This window comes from Gigantopelta aegis, chromosome 6, assembly GCF_016097555.1.
Source record: "Gigantopelta aegis isolate Gae_Host chromosome 6, Gae_host_genome, whole genome shotgun sequence".
NCBI lineage: Eukaryota > Metazoa > Mollusca > Gastropoda > Neomphalida > Peltospiridae > Gigantopelta > Gigantopelta aegis.
The window spans coordinates 38,837,969-38,855,092 of record NC_054704.1 but is presented as its reverse complement, the minus strand read 5'-3'; the positions used below and the strand labels follow the sequence as shown (position 1 = coordinate 38,855,092).

Here is a 17,124-nt window from a genome sequence, read left to right as displayed (position 1 = left end):
CTTATTACTATATATGACTGGTTTTTGTTTTTAATTTCCCCACCCCCTTCACTAAGTATGGTCCTGAAAATGTATAGTTGAAAACATTTATCATATTATCGTCAAGAAGTAATGGCTGGCATTTTGCTTCTCCAAATGCAGATACAAATTCACGCTTTAAATATGTATTGCAGAATAAAGTTGGTGGTTAATATTGGACATTTATAGTATGTGTGCGTGCACTTTAATCTTAATGCGTCACATTTCGGTTCTATTTCAGAAATTGCCAAGTGGATTCAGCTTGCCGTATAACGAATCCCAGATTCCGGACAACAGGCCGAAGAATCGTTTCCAGGGCTATTATCCTTGTATGATGGTCTTTGTTTCTGTGTTAAGGACGGGGTTTATGTAGTTCAGTGGTAGAGAGTTTGCCTGAAGTGCGATGGTTCGTAGGATCTATCGCCCTCACTATGTTTGCATCCCCCTTTCCTAACCAGCACCCAGCGTTTGGTATATCAAATGTCACGGTATGTAATGCGCATCTTTCCGTCTTTTATAGACCAGATATCATTAAAATGTTTTATTAAATGCTAATGTGTTAAACAGCTATTTCTTTTCGTTGTATTTTTTTAAGGATAATAATTTTCGGTAATTTAGTCTCTTTACAACGTGTACTGGGGATACCAAACTAAGAAAACTAGTTTAGCAATTTAGTAAATGTACTGGATAGTAGGACCTAATGCGACTGTAAAATGGTTTTATACATATATACAGCTTCAATATGTCTTCGTGTGAACTACTAGCTAAATTAAATGATTGATTGTTTTTAAGATGACCAGAACCGCGTGGTATTGTCGGTGTTGCCAGGTGAGGCACATTCTGATTACATCAACGCCAGCTTCCTTGATGTGAGTGTGATCTTTAGGTGTTTTTTGCTGAATTGCATAATTATAGACACATTATGTTTTGAAAATTGATTGATCTTGTACATATATTTTACTGCGTTGCTTCCGTGGCATGTATATAATTCATGTTTACCATAAGCTAAAATGTATTTATTTATTTATTATTTAGCTGATCAGTATCCTGAAAAAAGTAAATCGAACATGCAAAATCACGAGATTGAATTAATTTATTTAAGTTTAAAAATCACATTACAAATCAATATCGTTATTAATTCAGTTGGTTCATAAAATCTAATAATGTCCTCACTGATGGTAAATAATATATAATTATGATCTGTGGCATACTTTATTAACTAATTAGTATTGAAAATACAAAATCAAAACATAAGATATTTCAATATTTATGCTATTCCAGTGAACACAGTAATGACTTGCATGTAATTACCGGTGTTGCTGCGATCAACATGTTTTCTTCTTCATTTTCCAGGCATATGCAGAAAGGAATTATTTCATTGCTGCTCAAGGTATGACCTAAAAGAAAGGCTATTTACAGTTATACACAGTACATTTTAAGATATCCATCTCATTAAATTCTGTTTGTGATAACTGTTTCATCATCAATCTTATTGTTGGGTTTTTTAATTGACATTGTTGTTGTTGTTTGTGTTTTGTTATTATTATTATTATTATTATTACTATTATTATTAGCCCATATCGAACCAACCGGGTGTGACTAGATTTTGTCTCCGTCCTCCTGTCCGTCTGGCGTCTATCCATCTGTTCCACATACGGTTTTCAATCGAATATTGTATTCACACTGCCTCATGATTCTGAGCTAACATTTTGTGTATAGGTGGGTCCCGGTAGTGGACGTGTATTGCTTTAGCAGAAGTATTCTCAGAATGTTTGTTATTATTGTTGTTATTATTATTATTATTATTATTATTATTATTGTTATTATTTTAATAAATTCCTTATATTTCAGCACCAAACAAAAAGACCTTACCAGATTTTTGGCGAATGATTTGGGAAAAGGATTGTGGACATATTATAATGTTAACAAATCTTGATGAAGGAACGAAGGTACATGGCTAATAATACAAACACAGCATTATTCTGGCGGTACAGTATTTAAGAAGGAAGTATGTTATTACTTTGTTATACACACAACAGCCAGTAAAATATTGTTATAGCATTTTTGTTATTATGTGTTCTTTGCAACACGCTTATGAGATGTATTAAACAAAAATGATATCTGTACAGCAGTGTTTAACAAAATAACAAAAACGCATATAATATAGATTTTAATTACACACGATGTACAAACTTATTTAACCACATACATGCTGTATATTTTCGTATAATAAACTGAATTTTGTTTTTCAGAAAAAGTGTGAAGCATACTGGTCAGACACGGATAAGCTTAATATTGGACTATTTACAATTGATGTCATTAAGACGGACGAAAGAACTGACTACGTGTATAGAAAGTTTCGTGTCACCCATAGAAAGGTTGGTCTGAAGTGTATTGTGCATAGTTGTGTTGTTGTTTGTTCCTTAGAGGTAGCAGTATACTAAATAGTATCTCGGCGTGTTAAAGTTCGAGGTGCGCCCAACATTTAATACCACAGTTAATGCTACCAGTCCTACCATTGGTCAACATGTGACAGGGTTCGTTTTTATAAAATGTTGTTTCACTTGGCCAGTATATTCCTGTAATTTAATTCGATCTAGTCCAATGTACCAGCTACTATTGTGTTTGAAACGTGTGCTGGGTCCTACTAAAATAGCCAGATTTTTTGTTGTTGTGCTGAACTACGATAGTCAAAGACTCTTCCCGTTATGACTGAAACGAACAGCTTAAAGGGACAGTCCTGAGTTTTCAACCATTGTAAAATCTTTTCTACTAAAAGAGTGATGAAACATACAAATTAAATACATTTTCTTTTTGAAAATATCAATGTCTGTATTTACAAGGTGTTTGTTGCTTCTAGTAGCCCAGACTGGATTTTACCTCCCAATAATTTCGCAACAGGATAAAAAAATATCTGAAATTAAAGTAAAAACTGGTGCTACAAACATTAATGTGTGACCGCAAACACATTCGATATATAGACACTGGTATTCTAAACAAGAAAATGTATTTAGTATGAAATAGTAGTCGCCAATAAGGCTCTGTTATCACAATCATCTTACAATGGCTGCAAACTCAGGACAGTCCCCTTGACCACCATTTTTTCTGATTTACTTTAAGGGTGAAGGGTGGTAATATTTATATCCATGGTGTATTTATCTTTTTAAACGTTGCGTTTAGCAATCTTAGCTATATATCCTACTATTGTCGTGACGGTACGCTACATTTTGGTGGAATGTACTCATCTCAAAGAAACTCGAAAAGATATATTTGGACAACGAAATGTGATGGAAACGTTATGGATCACGAGAAATATGCAAAAAGAGTGTACTACAAACTGGACGCAACCCATCGTTATGTCGTACAGTGAGAAGAACACTAAAGGGATTGACAACGACCACCTGTACACGATAGGTGTATCTGCTGTACGTGGTGCAGATCAAGGTTATTAAATTCCTACCTGGACCCGTCATGTTCAAAATTACCGTACTTAACAAGTTTGAAGTCGAGGCTCAAAGTTAAAGTTTGGAATCGAAAGGTAATACAACTTTTGCAGACTTTCGTGTTGTCTCAAGTCGCATTCTATGGTTTTTAATTCGATTTGCCTTTCAACACGCATCTTCGGGTACCACTCTGCTAAATATCATCTCAATTTATTCACATTTGAAATGTCCTGAACTTTATATAGATCTCAGAATATCACTATGCCTGTCACTAATGAGATCTGTAACATGATATTCGTGTACTTTGAATTAGTTTAACATATATTGTGATTGAGACGTGTGTTTGATTCCCCTAAAAATAGCACGCAATTTTGTATCAAATTAGTTTAGTGTAGTCCGGGAGGCTTCCTGTTATATTTGAAATACATATTCCATGCTCCTTTTTTTCTTCCATTTATTTGTGTACACATTTTTCCATATACTAATGACTCAAAGGTTGCTTAGCACATGTGGTATGTGTTTATGAGATCTGGTTTGGTGGCATATACCATTCAGACTTGATTATTGGTTTCCTAGTCTAGACAATCGAAGACGTTTCAACAGTTCCACTTCATTTCGTGGCCTGACCATGGAGTTCCCAACGTCCACGACTTCATACAGTTTATGTTCAGAGTTCGTGAAACAAAACCAACACTCACTGGTCCCATCCTCGTACACTGCAGGTAACACGGTTACATTAAGTTATATATGTAATATTGTTTTACTGTTGAGACTGAGAGAACGAAACATAATACTTTTAATGACAGAGGAGCGCAATATAAACCACGCCAATATGATGTTTAAATAGTTATTTCACATCCTGAGAGAAAACCAGGGATGGGCACACAGAGAGACATACATACTGAGAGAGAGAGAGAGAGAGAGAGAGAGAGAGAGAGAGAGAGAGAGAGAGAGAGAGAGAGAGAGAGAGAGAGGGTGGAGAGGGAGAGATATGGATGGAACCCACTACTGGCACACAGTCTACTCCTTCCGAAAGGAAGCAATGATGATCATTCACTTGCATTTTCCCATGGACAGGACAGTACACACCATAGCCTTTGATATTACCAGTCGTGGAGTACTAGTTAAGATTAGGACAATCTAAGTCAACCGTGCGATCTGCCGCACACCAGGCAAGCATTCCACCATTGGGATGTATATAGATTATGTTCATCCAAACAGGATGGTTTATTGCATTTGAGATTTCAAGGTATATAAACAAAATTACGTTAATTAAAATGTTACTCGAATATAACGTGGATTTTCATAGACGTATATGGAGATTAATCAACGTTAAACATAACGTGTGATTTCAGTGCAGGGATTGGTCGAACTGGAACTTACATTGCTCTAGACATTCTACTTGATCAGATGGATATTACAGGACGTGTTGATGTCAAAAGGATTATGAAACAAATGCGAGATCAACGCAAGGGCGTCGTACAAACGAAGGCAAGATTTCCATTTCAATAATAGTGAACTTTAGTATATATATATTAGTCCATTATCATTAGAGAATACAAGGTGATATATTCATGTGAAATATGGTCTGTACCTTCACTCGATTAGTAAATGTTGACCAGAGACGATATTTACTAAACTAGTCTGGGAGTGGCAGTACTCTTTGTGGCGAAGCAAGATGAATACAATATCCAGTAAGGGATCTGGAAGTGTCATCCAAGAGTTTACCAAATGTCCATTTGACTCTGAATTGTGTGGATATTCGGCCCTGATCATGCATTACGGTGTTGTTCAAATTTAGTCATCAGCAATTTGAACATATATCTGCACATGACTGATCCAAAGAATAGAAATATAAATTCTTAATATGATTACAAAATCAATATAAACATGAGTAGTATAGTTACAGAGACTGAAAATACGTAATACGTAAGTGTAATAATTTTGATTGGTCAGTTTGAAAAAGGTTTATTACTTAGTAAATAGTAACATAGTAATATTATCAACCTTTATTTTATCGAACAGGAACACTATGAAACTATATTTGTCTCCCTTATTGAACTAGCCAATTTTGGTAAAACTAGCCTTAACAGCCAAGATTTTCAACACCAATATGCAAAACAGAAGGGATCTGTGGTCATGGGAAAGAAAACAATTGATCAACTAGCACAGGTAAAATGTTACATGTCCTATTTTATTACTTAGTTTAACTGAAAGCTTTTATCACATATTTGGTAATATATTAAAAGGGTTTGGATTATTGTGATTCAGTAACTTCATAAAAATAAATGTAATTTCAAAATACACGTAATATATAAGTACAAGTCTGAGTCCATTGACAATATGATCATGGTAACTTATTATTTGCATATTCGGATATTAATGTGAATTTCGTTTGTGTTATTATTATTATTATTATTATTATTATTATTATGTGTTAATACAAATAAGAAATGTGCATATATGTAAATATTATATAACAACAAATCTGTACAACACTGAAATAATAAGAATTTGCATAACTTCATTTCAGGAAATAGTGGCCCTGGATGACTCGCCATATGAAGGTTAGTTTTATATATGTAATATAGAAGGTACTTTATATTCTTTAAATGCTAATTATTAGTTTTCTGTTTATATCATATGTATCACTATTGCGTGGCTATAGATATCACGTATTCAGTTAATTTTAAATGAGTTAATCATGGTCGTGGTACACAAACTTGCTTTATATCAGAAAATGAAAAGTGGACAGAAGTTGAATTTTAAAATAAGGTAGCTATTGTGCTTTTGTTTTAGTTAATATACTGGATAGGTATGTGGGCTCACGTGCATTATATAAGCCATCTGGCTACATCATAACTAATTACATATTGTTTTGTTACAGATGTTCCAGACAAGTATCGAATCTTGGTTGATGGCAGACATGATTTCGTTGTAATGTGTCCACCAGTATGCAACTTTACACTATGTATCTGTATGTACGTGTGCATGTATGTGCTGTTTGTGTGTGAATGGTTAGATGTCTACATATGTATGCATGAATATTAGTCCATGACCCAGGACCCAAATCTGAGCAATTTGTAAATTTTCTAGTAGACTATTTGTCAAAATCATCTGCAACGTGATAGCTAAAGTAGCTTGCTTTGTTTTTCTCTATACCCCTTTTAGTGCTCACATGATCCGTGGTATCAATGCATTTTAAAGGGTATCTGGAAATCATGCCTTGTGCCAGCTCAGTGATGCACGCAAACAGTGATTGGTCTTCAGTTCATTTTGCTGGTATAAAAAGACTAATTTTGTCCAGCTTTTCGTATTCTAATTGTGTCATGATATTTGTTCTTGTTTATAGTCACTCACCCTTGTAGGTTGCATAGCACTGTTTTTCATCACGTCAATGGCAGTGTGCACTGAAACTGCCTTTGCAGTACAGATGTTCTCAGCAAAGGCATTTACTCAACTCTGAATGAGGCTTACTACCAGTACAATGAAATGTATTCATAATCCCTTTAAACCTTTCACCTTGGAAACTCTTTGTGATGGCACGTTGATGTTCTACTATATTGTTTGTAGAAACAAACTTTAGCCAGAACCCTATTGTAACCTCTGAGTCCGGATATCTTTGTTCACTTTAAATTAGTGGTTTGATTAATAGGAATTCATCAACATATATTGTTGCCAGACATCTGACCAAAGATGCTGCCAATCCGAAGGCTTCATACATATCAGGGGCCTGATCTGGAAGATGGGTAATGTGCTTAATAAGCTAGTGTGTATGTCTCATAATACAGCTTGTCAAAGGAGAGCACATTGGAATCACTGATCTAATGGTACTAAAGAGCAATTCCCACATGACATGCTCATAGAAGACTAAGCAATACATTAATGTAACAATGAGGCATCACAAATGATGAACACTCTTCATTTCTGTGGCACAGACATTTTAACAAATATTTCCAGAGATTCTTTAACTTTGGCAAATCTTGGCAAAATGGTAGGCAGTCATATTGCTGTTCTCACATTCTTCAACCATACTGGTTTTTTCTTTGGTTGGCTTGCTGCCCAAATAGTAAACTGACCAGGCTAGTCTCATAAGACATCTAGAGTTATATACTATACTTGTACTTGAACGTTTTAACTCACATGAATCAACTACATGTTCAGCAACAATACCTACATAAAAGTCTTGAAATCACATTCAAATGTTGCCTAGTGGTTTTCATGGGAAAATCTGATATGTTCTGGTTCAAATTGTCATCGTTAGCTCTCTACCTGATGAATTGATAGTAGATAGGTATATTTGCGATGGTTCCTATTGATATGTTTGGTACTCATATTGAATTCGGTCCAACTTTGCATTGTCAGAGTATCTGTGGTTGTCTACCTTGTTAGTCTCCAAATGAGATTATTTATTTTCAAGCATGTTCCGGTAAATGTTGGGGGGGGGGGGGGGGGGTAGTTTCATCGGTAGCATTCATTAACAGTGATTGTCATCCAACACATTCACAGGAAACATTAAATTTAGCCACCTCCAGTCCATCAGTGTTGTTCCAAGCTAGGTTCGTCTATATAAGACTAAATGGTAGTTGAAGAATATTAAAGTACCTCTAATGTAAGGACACCTAAAGCTATATTATTCCTCGTCAGCTGGGATTTTAAATGAATAAAACAGACTTTTAATGGGTTTATATTATTTTAAATAAAATGTTGTGACGATATTCTAATGAGACATTGTAATGGCGTCTCACCAACATATAACTTCAAATTCACTTTAAAAGTAGGACAAGTAGAATTTAGCAGCCCAGTGTAGGTTTGTGTGCAGGAAAATCTCTCAAACAGAACATTTGAGGGTGTCAGCCTAAACTTAAAGTGAAATTACTTTAATTAATTGTGGCATGGTGGAAATTGCATCACGTAATGTTAAAATAAGCGTGTTGTGTGAGATCCTACCAAACAAGGGCTGATAACATTGCTTCTATTTCTGACAATTGTTATCCATGAACCTGTTTTACCTTATTTTTGCCTTGCCTTGTTTTATAATGTGTTTTATTTTGATACTCTATTGAAATATTGCTCTTCAGAAAAAAAGTGTAGGGTTATAAAATGGGTGATTATTCAGAAAGGCCTGTAACAAAAATGTATTTATAGGATGTGTGTATATATATATATTATTAAATAACTGAACTGTTGGTAGTAGTTTTATTATATATATATTTTTTTTAATGTAATATATATATATATATATATATTACTACTAATAACAGAATGTTCGAATGAGCTTCTATTGCAATAACAACCTTGAAAGTGAATAGTTGGGGTACTAAGCCTAAACGTGTGTAACGTTACAGAAAAGTGTTACATGAGACCCTAACCCTCAAATGGTTTCAATATTGTTAAGTTATCTGAATTTTCCAATACACTACCTCCCAATCTGCCAAGGTTTGTGAACCTAAATGTCCTGATAAATGTTTATATTGCTTTTCATAGTCACCCTTTAGCCATTCTGTAAAGCTACAACAGACGGAAATGGGGGTAGGGTCACAAAACGGGTAGTTACACATACAAAGCTGTGCGTCCTGCATAAATGTTTCATCTATAAGGATGTAGGCCATGACAGAAATCACTATGAGCATTCGTCCCACCAGATAGTACAGACTGACCCCGCATTGACTATATATATATATATATATATATATATATATATATGTGTGTGTGTGTGTGTGTGTGTGTGTTTATGTTTAGTTATATATTAAGGTATGTTTATTATACTGACATACGTATGTGCATATCTTCCTGTCTGTATGTATGTGTGTGTATCTGATAATATGGCATGTAGAATTTAGATCACCAGAACAAATGATGGTATGTATGAGTAATCACAGTAAAAATTCATTTATCACAGGGTATAAATATTCTTTTTCTGTTGATAGCACGTGTTTTTTGTGTGTTTTTGTAGTCCAAACTCTTGAAACATGGATACTTGCTAACACCAGATCAAAAGGGGACAGAAGAAAGTTTCTGGAAACTTGTCATAGAAAATGAGTCTTACACCATCGTTACCTTGAGCAATGAGGTGAGCAATGCAACAACAAAATACTGAAAAGTAAACTACAGTAAGAAACGTAATGCTATATAACTATTTCGCAGTAATACTCTAGTTAGAGTTTACCAGTTATAGGATACATGGACTTCATTATATGTGTGCTTCGGGAGATCAATATAATATACTAATAATTAAATCAAAGGTTCACATAGTACACTATTCTTACTCCTAATATAGCATAGTGACGATACCAAAATACACGAGTTAAACGATCCTTTTATCATATCCCAAGCTCAATTCATCGTCGTTTTAAGAACCTTTATATTCAGCTCTAATTTGCGTTTATGTTCAAGTGTAATTCCAGTCAGCCATTACTCGGATATTCAAATTATGAAACAATACTGGTTCACATTAATGACGTCCATACTGGATTTACGTCATTTTGCGTCATTAAGGTACTTAAGATTGTTTATTGATTTCAAATATAATGCATATGTGTTTTCTTTCACATTGTCAGACCGACAAAAACATGATTCCGTGTCCAAGTCAGACCCTGACATACGGCAAGACAACAATCACTGCTCTTCAACAGACGTCTATTACTAATCAGATAACGGAGAAGACACTGCAAATTGAAACACAGGTAAAGCGAAAATTTCAAAATGTCCACAATTAAACCTGCAATGTCCAGTACGTTTCAATATATAACTTTTAAAATAGATCATGAGTTTTTGTTTTCTTTTTGAGATGCATCATTGTTCGATTTTCATTCGATCTTATTTATAATTAGGCCACATTCAAATACAATGTTAGTATATAGACAGTTTGTATGATAGAATGTTTCCTTTCTATGTCTTTGTTAACAAAATGTCACAATAACCACATGTTGGTGTAAAATGGTGTGAAACAAATATTCATTTGTTTGTTTTACCCAAGTCTTTTACTGATGCATTTTATCATGAGCTTATCAAAACATTGTCTTGTGAACAGATATAAATTTGAACATGTTACTAGTTTGTCACGAACATCAGACAGACGGGCATGCTCGTCAAGACCTGACGGCATTGAGCTTTTTACAGCTGATAATAGAGGAATTTATTCCAAGGACATCCATGCGGGGCTATAGAACATATCCACATGTCCTTTTTCTTAACTAAAATCTGAAAATTTCAAGAATTGTATATATTTACATATTAAAGTCTTTGACACTACCATAATTGTTTTGAGTATAATAAACTTTATCTAAATACATTAAACTACAATGAAAACGCAATCAGGATAAGAGGAAAAAAACGTTTAAATTATTTTGTATGACTGCATATATTCAGCTAAGCAATACATAACCCTGAATTGTACAATCGTAAAGGTTAAGGTTATTGTGTGGTTTATAGCGATAGCAATAACAACTGAAAATTGGGCGGTGCGTTTCACTGGAGTTTGTATAATATGTTTAACAAATGTTTTAAAATGTATTTGTGAATCCAGTGTTCATTACTAAAGTAGTCTTGTTTTCTCTTAAAACTTGTAAAATGCTTTAAGGGAAACAGAGAGAAGCGACAGATTCAACATTACAGTATCGATGGATGGCTGCCCACAACTGATTCTTCAACACTGACATCCTGTCTGACAACAATCATGGAGAAGATACAGTCGCAACAAGAGAACGTGAGAATACACCCAGTCACGATTGTGTATAGGTTAGTATCGTTTTCACTCAATAAACAAACATAATAATAGTGTTAATACAGAATACACCCAGTCACGATTGTGTATAGGTTGGTATCGTTTTCACTCACTAAACAAACATAATAATAGTGTTAATACAGAATACACCCAGTCACGATTGTGTACAGGTTGGTAGCGTTTTCACTCACTAAACAAACATAATAATAGTGTTAATACAGAATACACCCAGTCACGATTGTGTACAGGTTGGTATCGTTTTCACTCACTAAACAAACATAAAAATAGTGTTAATACAGAATACACCCAGTCACGATTGTGTACAGGTTGGTATCGTTTTCACTCACTAAACAAACATAATAATAGTGTTAATACAGAATACACCCAGTCACGATTGTGTACAGGTTGGTATCGTTTTCACTCACTAAACAAACATAATAATAGTGTTAATACAGAATACACCCAGTCACGATTGTGTACAGGTTGGTATCGTTTTCACTTACTAAACAAACATAATAATAGTGTTAATACAGAATACACCCAGTCACGATTGTGTACAGGTTGGTTTCGTTTTCACTCACTAAACAAACATAATAATAGTGTTAATACAGACTGTTATGGAACTTTCACTTTGACGAAACCCACTATTGAAACTAAACATATTTTAAAATATTCTTTTATATAACTTGAATACTTCATGAAAGCTTTTTAGGCATGTTTGTGTTTATTTTCATTCTTCTTTTAATGTAAAACTATGTATATTCAAATATAATAAAGACAGAAAAGTCCCACTACCTTGTCACCATATGACTAGGTAACAACACATGTTTATACAAATGTTTCTAATGTGAAAGATGCTTTAAATGTACATGTAACTAGTTTAATTGTCAATAAGTTCAATACCGGTAACAATATTCCTAATATTTCCACTATTTATTAGTGTTATTTTCTATTATTATATACAAACAATGAACACGAAAATACTACAAGTGGAGTTCTCAATTGATGTAGGTACAAAGTGACCTCATTTGTTACAACTGTTACCTGCATGCATGTGCTGCTAAAGTCTTAATCAAAACTAGAGATGTTTTATGTTTTGCCTGTATTTTGTTTTTCACGTTTTGTGGGTTTTTAAAAATGATTCATGAAATTTTTTTTGAAAATGAAAACCTAAAACCTGTATTGTATTATGGTTATCATTATATAATCATGACAAACGTAATTATTTTATAATGCCTACTATTATAAATAGTAACACGTCATCAAAATGCTAAAACGTGTTTACGTTTTCATTCTAGTGATTTCCATAAAACACATGTAATAAATAAAACAACGGTTGGGTATACTTTTGATTAGGACTTTAGTTTAAAGGAAAAACATAATTATCCCCTTACAAAAAGCACGATGAACAGGCACTACTGCCATACTCTCACAATGTAATTCTGTATTATTCTACATTTACATGAAATCCATCTGAATACTGTATGCAATACCATATGTTTTGTCTATTACGTAACATCATAGTTTTGATTTTTAACGACAGAAAATCTGAGGCTAAAAACGCTATAACTCTGTGTATCACAAACAACATCATGACTGGTATGAGGCTGGACACAGAAGTTGAGATATTCAACAACGTCAGGATATTTCAGACCGTGCTTCCGAATGTAAAACTCACAAAGGTAAAGATGAATTTTAGCAACAATTTATAATTTTGAAGATTACGATTACGTTTTGAAGCGATATACCTCCAAACCATTGAGAAACATTTTCCCCCTATGTGATGTCCATAAGTAGTAATAGACTATTAAGTGTACTTAATATGATATTAAGAAAACGTAATACTCTATTTTATTACATATCTGTGAGAGATAACGGAGTTTAATAACAGAATCGTACGTCACATTGTGATATACCATTTTCCTTAACAAAGTTGGGATATAAACGCTAACGCGATTGGCCAACAGAGTATTAAGGGAGAATGGGGTCAACACAAAGTGACATAAGATGTTGTACATTTCTTATCGGAAGCAGTGCTGAGTTCAGCCAACCAGACAGCAGATAAACGTCCGCCAAACTGGTTTATGCGTTTAATCAAGTTAATGCTAAAAATAATGACCATTTCGGAAACCAGTCAAAATAGTTCGCAAACGTTATCGAAAAACGGTTAGCTGAACTTGTGTAATACGAAGTAGTTTTAAAACCGCCGTCAAATAAACCATTTGTGAATTCTAAATCTAGGTCATTAACCTCGACTGTGGGCGGGGCCTATGCTGACACTCGAACACCAGCTGCTCTGAATGTTTACTTTTATTACTTTTTGATGAATGCTAAGCAATAATTATAGGTATGTAATAAATAAAATACTACACTCCTTTCAGTTCAATACCATTTTTACGAACGAGTACACTAGAAAATGGTATCCAGCTCGATTTCGCTCGCTAGATACCATTTTCTAATGAACTCATTCCTAAAAATGGTATTAAACTGAAAGTCGTGTAGTATTCTCTATATATCCATAAATTAATATCTATATATAAAAAATAACAGTTGAAATATGTCATCTAAACATATTGTTTTGTTATCCAGATGTTAGGATATCACCTTTGATACCATGATAATATGCCTTCATCCAGTACCCCTCTAATTAACTATGTGAGCCTCATCTGCATACCTTTAATTGCAGTGCTTACATATAACTTTCAATGTGTCGCTATCATGAGATTATTTTTCAAAAGCAATAGCTCTTACATATATACTCTTAATGGCTGTTTTAGGTAATAGCTCATATATATACACTTAATGGCTGTTTTAGGTAATAGCTCTTATATATACACTTAATGGCTGCTTTAAGTAATAGCTCTTATATATACACTTAATGGCTGTTTTAGGTAATAGCTCTTATATATACACTTAATGGCTGTTTTAAGTAATAGCTCTTATATATACACTTAATGGCTGTTTTAGGTAATAGCTCTTATATATACACTTAATGGCTGCTTTAAGTAATAGCTCTTATATATACACTTAATGGCTGTTTTAGGTCACAGATTTTAGGGATTTCCTACATTGACTTCATTCCTGCAATTATTTTTATATAGCGGGTTTTATTTTTTTATGACACACAACTGTGTAGTGTTTTGTCACAACTTCAGTGGTGTATATATATCTCTATGCCATGTTTGCCGTTGTACTGTGGGATTAAAAAAGTGATTTTCACCGATTGTTTCTCAAATATGTCTAAATTATATATGCACATGTGTTGATGTAGATGAATCTGACGGACACAAAAAAATATATATATTACTAGATAAAACCGGGAAAGTTTAGATGAGGTGTGGTGGCCTTATACTGGGTTTTCCTCAAAACAAAATGACTGTCGTGTTAAAAATGACCACATACATTAAGTTTGGGTTTATAGAATTCATCTTTGTACGCAATATTTATTTAACACGATGTGTGTACGGTAGTCGACTGGACATTGGTTCTATAACAATGTTTGCTAGGTTCGGCATCGGGTAAGTACAAACATGGCATTGGACAGTCCAGATCTAAGAGTCCAGATCAGAAGGATCGGAAATGGTTTAAAATGCCTTAAAATAAATATGTATATATTACGTTTAGACATCAGGGATGTACGAGTGCGGGCCAGTGTGGTTCTTAGCTTAACATAATTGTAGATGATGTAGAATCAAAACACAGCAGCAACAGAACATTGTGCAGCTAGACATAAAGGACACTTCTAAAAAATGCATTACACTTTTGCACCAGGGCCTTTGATACACTTTGTCGTTTTAACATTTCAGAAGGACTTTACCTTCTTCTGCAACTTCGCCTTCATGAAGCTTGAAGACTCCTCGCTTTATGCGAATTGCCCTTCATCGAGCAAGTGAGATAGACTTTAAAACGCAACTGACTGCTGCCGATGATGCTGGCAATTACGGAGATGTTCCAATACGCCGTGTGACATTTTATGATATCTTTATCTCAATTTAGAGCTTTTTTCCCTAATATTCAAACATGTTTCATGATTATTATGCATACCCAATACTCACAGAATGTACATACATGTTTGTTTCTTACATTTATTATCTGTAACAGTTTTATATATTGATTTGTTGGATTTATAGATTGTAAATTGTTGTTTGAGACCTTACGTAGCAAAAAGGGCCGAGCGTAAAGGCATATTGTCACAGACCACTGACCTATTAAATGGCCAAACAAAGTATTACCTAAACGAACAGATATTTGATTTCCTCCTAAATGTACTTTACTCAAACATTTACATAACCACCATACTTCACTTATTAATAACATTTTGTGAAAATAATTGAATTATGGCAATGGGCCATAATTCAAAAACTAAAATTGCGAAGAGGATTGACATGGATTTCACTCCATCATGGTTCAGTTAAAGTGATGCGATTGCTGGATTTGGTTTTCAAAACATTCTTGTAATTTTCCTTTATTATCCAGTTTTAGAGAAATAAGGTCCTAAAATCCGTGTCATTATGCCTTTGATTTCTTTTCAATTTTAAAAACTCATTAATATGCAAGGGTAGGGGTAAATGTAGGGTTTTTTGTGTTTTTAAAAACTGACGTACCCTGTCTAAAACAATTTGGCACCTTCCCTGAAACATGTTTAGGTCAGATGTGTTAACTTATACATGGTCATTTTGATGGTAACGAATGAATGTCAGTTTTAAGTTGCCGATTGTTTAAAAGACTAAAACAGTTTACAAATAATATTGTGCCGAAAATACCAAAATGTGAAAACAGAGTTGCGCGCAAATATCACAGAGATAAGAGCAATCTTGTCGGACACCAGATACAGCCCTGGTAGTTTTAGCTTTCATGGCGCCATCTCCCAGACAATAAATGTGATTAGTGATGTAGGTCTGTTTCGTATGAATTTTGAATATTTCCAGTGCAACATTAGGTACAGCAACTGACAGTTACTGATTATATTATTAGTTTTTTAAGAAAAATTATGTTTAATGCAAACTAATGCTTTGAACTTTCCGTAGTGTATTGTAATACGTATCGCAATCTGTTTACATACATCGCAATAACATTTTTTACTTATATGGATGTTTTCCTACATATGTGTTTTGTTGTTTTTTGTATACTTGTGTAAATAGCTTCCCCCTTACAAATATGGGAGCTCGTACGCATATGTTTCTATAAAATACTTAGTTCTTTGCTTGAAATACATGTCTGTGTGCACCTTCAGAAGCTGTAGAAAGTGTTTCTTTTTGTTCCGATAAAGGTTCGTGCTACAAGTGGAAGTCCTCGCATAGTTAAAGTTGGAACCATATATTGTGATCAAGTTAACTTTAAAGGGACAGTCTTGAGTTTACAACCATTGTAAAATGTTTCCGACCTACAGAGCCTTTTTGATGACGTAACATACAACTTAAATACATTTTCTTATTTAGAATACCAGTGTCTGTATTTACAAGGTGTTTGTTGGTGTTCTAATGCTTGAAGTAGCCCAAACCGGATTTTACCTCCCAATAATTTCGTACGTACGAAAACATTATTATTATTATTATTATATATCACGAATTAAATTAACAACTGAGTCTTCTATTCACCGACTTATAACTTCAATTTTACGGCTTCTATTACAAGGGCGTCGTCCGGGGGGGGGGGGGGGGGGCATGCCCCCGTACCACCCTAGCAGTGTCTCAATTATTCCCCTTCTGAAAAGCTGGCAACGCTCCTGTATTATGCATTTTAAATGTGTTATATTGTTTTGATATATTACTGGTGAGTAGATTAACGCATTCTTAGTTTTCACAGAAAAATAAGACTTTTGTTTTGATGGCGAAGTAGTACTTTAAAGGGACATTCCTGAGTTTGCTGCAATGTTTGCGATGTTATTGACTAACAGAGACTTTTTAACGATTGTAATTAAATATCAAATATATCTTT

General features: G+C 34.1%; 1 protein-coding gene across 1 annotated transcript in view; it reads left to right on the top strand.

Annotated features, from left to right (window-relative positions):
• The window catches only part of LOC121374450 (receptor-type tyrosine-protein phosphatase epsilon-like), a 33,631-nt gene extending 16,993 nt beyond the window's left edge, over positions 1-16,638 (top strand). Inside the window, exons 7-21 of the mRNA XM_041501552.1 lie at positions 260-347; positions 811-887; positions 1,372-1,408; positions 1,870-1,967; positions 2,271-2,396; positions 4,038-4,183; positions 4,817-4,952; positions 5,487-5,633; positions 5,995-6,028; positions 6,349-6,413; positions 9,418-9,534; positions 10,022-10,147; positions 11,044-11,201; positions 12,731-12,869; positions 14,994-16,638. Coding sequence (XP_041357486.1) covers positions 260-347; positions 811-887; positions 1,372-1,408; positions 1,870-1,967; positions 2,271-2,396; positions 4,038-4,183; positions 4,817-4,952; positions 5,487-5,633; positions 5,995-6,028; positions 6,349-6,413; positions 9,418-9,534; positions 10,022-10,147; positions 11,044-11,201; positions 12,731-12,869; positions 14,994-15,080 — 1,581 coding nt within the window. The 3' untranslated portion in view covers positions 15,081-16,638. The remainder of the gene's footprint in view (positions 1-259; positions 348-810; positions 888-1,371; positions 1,409-1,869; positions 1,968-2,270; positions 2,397-4,037; positions 4,184-4,816; positions 4,953-5,486; positions 5,634-5,994; positions 6,029-6,348; positions 6,414-9,417; positions 9,535-10,021; positions 10,148-11,043; positions 11,202-12,730; positions 12,870-14,993) is intronic.
• Positions 16,639-17,124: the final 486 nt, after the last annotated feature.